Source organism: Nestor notabilis, unplaced genomic scaffold (genome assembly GCF_000696875.1).
Source record: "Nestor notabilis isolate BGI_N333 unplaced genomic scaffold, ASM69687v1 scaffold16759, whole genome shotgun sequence".
NCBI lineage: Eukaryota > Metazoa > Chordata > Aves > Psittaciformes > Psittacidae > Nestor > Nestor notabilis.
Window position 1 is genome coordinate 417 of NW_009942604.1, and position 5,136 is coordinate 5,552.

General features: G+C 42.4%; 1 protein-coding gene across 1 annotated transcript; it reads left to right on the forward strand.

The window, feature by feature from the left end:
• The first annotated feature begins 361 nt into the window (after window positions 1–361).
• MRPL33 (mitochondrial ribosomal protein L33) lies at window positions 362–5,043 on the forward strand. The gene is made up of 3 exons (XM_010021484.1): window positions 362–375; window positions 2,449–2,555; window positions 4,729–5,043. Exons 2-3 carry the CDS (start codon window positions 2,465–2,467, stop codon window positions 4,776–4,778), a joined length of 141 nt encoding a protein of 46 aa, XP_010019786.1. The 5' UTR covers window positions 362–375; window positions 2,449–2,464; the 3' UTR covers window positions 4,779–5,043.
• The last annotated feature ends 93 nt before the right edge of the window (window positions 5,044–5,136 follow it).

Here is a 5,136-nt window from a genome sequence, read left to right on the forward strand (position 1 = left end):
GGGCTGCAGCTTTCACCTGCCTTAACTGTGCATCCCCATCGTGAGTTCATATTCAGCACTGAAAGCATCTGGAGGCTGCAGCAGCTGCAGTCTGTTGTGCTGGGTGCTTGCACAGACCAAAGGTCGTGTGGTGGAAGACACAGCAGGCAACTGCATGCACACAGATGAGAGGAAGAGTGCAAGGTTTTGGTGACAATAAAGCTCTTTGCACAATCTATCTGGGACTGTGGCAAAGGCAGGCAGTGGAAAACTTTTAATCCTTATATGTTGCATATAGAGGAAACAAGATAAAATGATAACTGTTTCTTCTTTTTTTTTTATTTATTTTTCCTCTTCATCATGCTGCAAACAAACAGTGGCCAAGAGCAAATCTAAGTAAGTGCTTTCCTCGTCAGTTTTTGATTTCTGCTACCACCCGGTATCTTCAAGTGACTTTACAAAATATTACGTATTTCCAGTGTTTTGTAATGTACCTGAGAGAACTGCAGTTCCTAAGTCTAGCTGCATCCTATCTGCCCTTCTGTATGTGTGTCTTTTCACAGGTAAGTGCAGAATGGTGTGAACCCTTCCTCAGGTTCTAAAACTGCAGCAAAAGCAGGTTTTGTCCTGTGCGCTGTCGCATTTTGCAGAGCTGTAATATCCAAAGCACCCTGCACAGGGGAAGCATTTGCTCTGTACTTTGTGATTAAAGGGAGGCTCTAAATTATCCACGTGACCTTCCTCTTGTTGACCTTACGTATGTTTTAGTTGAGGAGGGCAAGCTGAGGTACAGCGTGGGTCTTTGGGCAGGTGCCCTGAACCTTTCCCACAGGCAGAGTGCAGAACACTTCCCAGTTATAGCATGTTTGTGTGTCTGTGTGTGAGGGGACGGGGTGCAGGCAGTGCTCTGGGCATCTTCATTTGCTCTGTACTCCAGCTCAGGATGTCTTGGTGTTCTACTGTTACCTGTTATTTGTGGAAACAAACACAGTAAAGCAGGATGCTTCTGTGAGGTGGAAAAACAGCTTTTAAAAATGGTGTTTCTCATGGTAATGTACTGATTTCCACCACCCCCTTTTCTGTTTTGTTTTCTTTTTCCCCTGATATTTCTTTCTCTGTTCTTTGTATAATCCCATCTATACTTCAGGAATATGTTATCTTCTTATATTGCCTATAAGTTCAAGTTTTTTGAACAAGGTGTGTGTTGTTCAGAAAAGGCTTGGCTTCAAATATGTGGTGCAGTAGAGTTTCAAGGCCTGGTCGGACTGATACCACTGATTCCCCCCAAAAGGGGAAACCACACAGAGGCTTTGAGGAAGTGGGTGAGCTACAGGGAAAGGAGTCTGTGTGGTTACTGTTGCTACACATCACATCTGCAGTACTGTACAGGAGAGGATAGTAACTGGGCATAATCCCTACACTGTCCTTGGTCAGTTGGTCTGCAGGAATCCAGCGTTCTTCTGTTTATTTTGATCTCTAGAGTAAATTAGATTGCAGAGCTAAAAAGAGAGAGCTCAAGGAAATGCACTGGTCAGAGCTGCACAAGTGGGGAAGAATGGATTTCTCTTCAGGGTTAATTTTGACAGATTATTTTGTATTAGAAGCAGGAAAAAACAGGGGTATGAATTGAATGCTTACGTGCAGAGATATATCCACCTCTTTACTGCAGTAGAAGAGAAGGACACAATTTACAGGCTGGTTAAAAGGTTTGACCTTTCTTTTGAAACTCCAGGAGCTGCCCTGTGTCTGGGAAGTTGTGCGGATCTTGGCATACTTCCAGGCTGGAAGTGTGGTGTCTTCTGGCTTGCCCTGCTCCCAGGGACACTACCAGTCAGACCGAGAGCCCTCCAGTGGGGAAGGGGCTTCCTGGCACTGGGTTAATGTCAAGGCCCATATTTCTAGCAGGATGGGCCATGACGAGGGGTCCTGCTTCTCCTTTTGCATGCCACTTGTTCCATCCTATCTGCTCGGGTTCCCCTCTGCCTGTGGAAGTGATAGTCTGTGATGCAGCATTATCTATAGCCCGAACATCCTCAACTAGCATCATCCGTCCTGTCTTGCCATTCTCTTTTAAGCCATAGTGACTCAATTGTATGCTGATTCATTTTTCTTTTCCTTTTTTTCTCCTTCTTTGACTTTCCATTTTTCCCTTTTTCTTTTCCTTCTTTTCTCTTCTCTTTTCTTTCCCTTTGCCCTTTCACTGTTTTGTGGAGGAGCTACTTCTTTCTGGGCTTGTATTCCATTCAGGAATTATTTAAACTTGATGCTGGAGCTTATGGGTTATAGTGGGCTCTTTGTGCTATAAGTTTAGCATATAATATTGACGGTCACATCTAGAACATCCGTGAAGTTGAAATGAAGTATCTTATGTGGTTGTGCTGAGTTGTTTATGATGAAAGCTTGTCCATGCGCTGGCAGAGGTGGCTGTGTGTCTGTGCACTGATACAAACACATTCCTTGTGACTTTAGATACATCCTGGTGAGGATGAAAAGTGCAGCTGAGACAGGCTACTGTTTCAACATCAGGAGACTGCGGCTGCAAGAAAAACTGGTCCTGTTCAAGTACGATCCCATTGGTAAGAGCCTGCTTTGTATAAGCTTCTCTGACTGTGTGGGGCAAAAGGTTTGAATGTAACAGGATTTTTCCCATCTAAGCAGAATATGTCATAAAATGTTTCATACGGGGATGACTGTATGGTTGCAGTTTTTATGACATTCCAGTGGGAAGTAAACATTACCCTCATATTACAGATCGTGGCAGTGAAACAAAGTAATGACTTGCCTGACACATCAGAGCTTTGATGACAACCATGCCACATGTCAGTGGCAAGGCAAAGTAACACAGGAGTTCTTTCATTCTGTTTCTTTGTGTGGTTTGATAGACTGTGCTACCTCCAACAAGCAGCCATGAAGTATGCATCAGTAGAAATGTTCTTTTATGCTCCCATGGGTGCTCTAGACAATAAATTTTAACCATCACTTACAAAATAGACTTTCTCTCTTGAAGAAATAAACAAGTTCTTCCTTCTCCACAAATGATACTGCTGTCCAGATGGCAGTTTGTGGGTTCTTTTATGTTCCTCTGGACCTTGTAGATTTTCTCAGTTTAAGAATCCTATTTGTTGAAGAGTTATAGCACTTGCCAAGCTGCCCACCCAGCTTTCTGAAAGATGGCTAAGAGCTCAAGTTTCTGAAGGAGAAACGAGCCCATAGTTACTATTAAAAAGCTGAATTTAATGCTGAAAAGCTTAATTTGGGGAAACTTAGAACTTAAACCAGAGCATTCTAGAAATAGCATGGCGGACTTAATGCAAGAAAGGCTTATTTAAATCTCAAGAATAAAGAAATGTATTAAGCAGCTCCGAGTAGATGACATAGTGCATGGCCAATAGTTATGTAGTTCGAGCTTATTTTTTTATGAAGTTCTTTTTATCTGACTGACCTTTTCATACTCAGCTCTAACAGTACAGGAGGGTCATGGCAGGTGAGAGGAACCACCACAGAAGCAGTGTGCTCTCACTGGAGCACTCATGCTGACAGAGGTTGTGGCTCCCTTCTGAATTCCATACAGAAGGGGAATTGGAGATCACTGGGATTATTCTGTTCATTAAGAAAAGTTTAAATTACTGCATTGAGACATTGCACGAAGTGATCTTCCAGAAGCTTCTCAAGCTATAGGGAACATGAAGAGTAGGAGAGCCTGGGCTAAGTAGTGCTTCTGTTGCGGAACACGTAGTAGGTTGTTGAAGTATGAAATTGGAAGTAATTAAGAAAAAAAGCTCTGATCTTTGTAGCCTGTAGTAAAACACAAGTGAGAAGTTGATGTGAGAAAGTGCTGCGTGTGTGAAGGGAAGTAAATCTGAGTCTAGATACCAACTCACATCAGGAATATGTTAGGAAGCATTTTCACTTGGCATGCATTTTCACCTTATGTTTTCTACTTCTCAAAAACCTGGGACCTCTGCAGAATGAAGATTTTTAGTGAAGTTGTGGCAGTGGTGCCCAAGTTTCACTACCTCCTAAGTGCAGCAACAGAATGTGTTACTAAGTTGCGCTATTTCTTAAAATGAAACTTTTATGTGGAAGAAGAGGTTTTGTTATTGTGTGGATTGCTCTGGTGTAGCTTTCAAAGGAATTCCTATAACGAAGTTCAATCGGAACAGTGGTGCTGTTCATATGGCGTTGTAAAGCTTTGCTTCGTGTATTTTTTAGGCTTTTTTAAAGTAATGCATTGACTGTGCTGAACCTGCAGCTGAACTGACTTTGCCAACGTGTGCATCAGGCATTGGAGGCAGGGTCAGTTTGTGCCTTGCTGAGAGATCCATAGGACACTTACTTAACGTTTCAGTCAGTCTGTAGGACTGACTAGATCCAGCTCATCATCTGTAGTTGTTTGGGCTTTGAAGTTGAAGAATAGTAGAAAGCAGTAAGAACCTATTTTTGTCCCTACACTGAGCAGCTGTGACTCAGAATAGTCACACAGAGCAGCTGTTGAATGTTTTCAGGCACTCAAATCTTGATGCTTATTTCCACAGAGGTAAAATGGACCTCTTAGGAACTAAAAATTACGTGTGGTAAAGTGAAAGCACTACTGAAGCCCTTCAAGAGCTGGTTAGCAGCAGTGCTGCACCAGTCAGTTGCTCCACACTCATTTTAGCAGCGAAGGCAGCCATGAGAGAGGGACGTAGGCTTGCTGGATTGCATTTTAACACTTCAGGCTTCTTAACAGATTCTTTTTTTCCCCTCTAGCAAAACAACGTGTCCTTTTCACAGAGAAGAGAAAAATCCGCTCTATCTGAACAATGACCGGAGTTGATTTATGCGAGAAGAGAGATGGTCTGGGGGCAGGACGGGTGAACGCTGACTCAGAAATCCAGCAACATGGGCTGAAAAGAGAGGAAATGAACTGGGATCACCGTCTCCTGTGATTTGAAGGCCATTGTGAATAAAACAATGTAGAGAGAGAAAATTCTTAATGTCTGGACATAGATCATCAGAGTAACATTTATTTATCTTTTGAGTTATTTTTACAGTACTCAATTAAAAAAAAAATTAAATAGCAAATCCCATTGTGTTTTCCATTGTGAAAGAGGCTGTAATCTTCAAAGGAGCTATTGTTCTATATGGCAATAAAAATTAACATTTTCCACAGCAGGA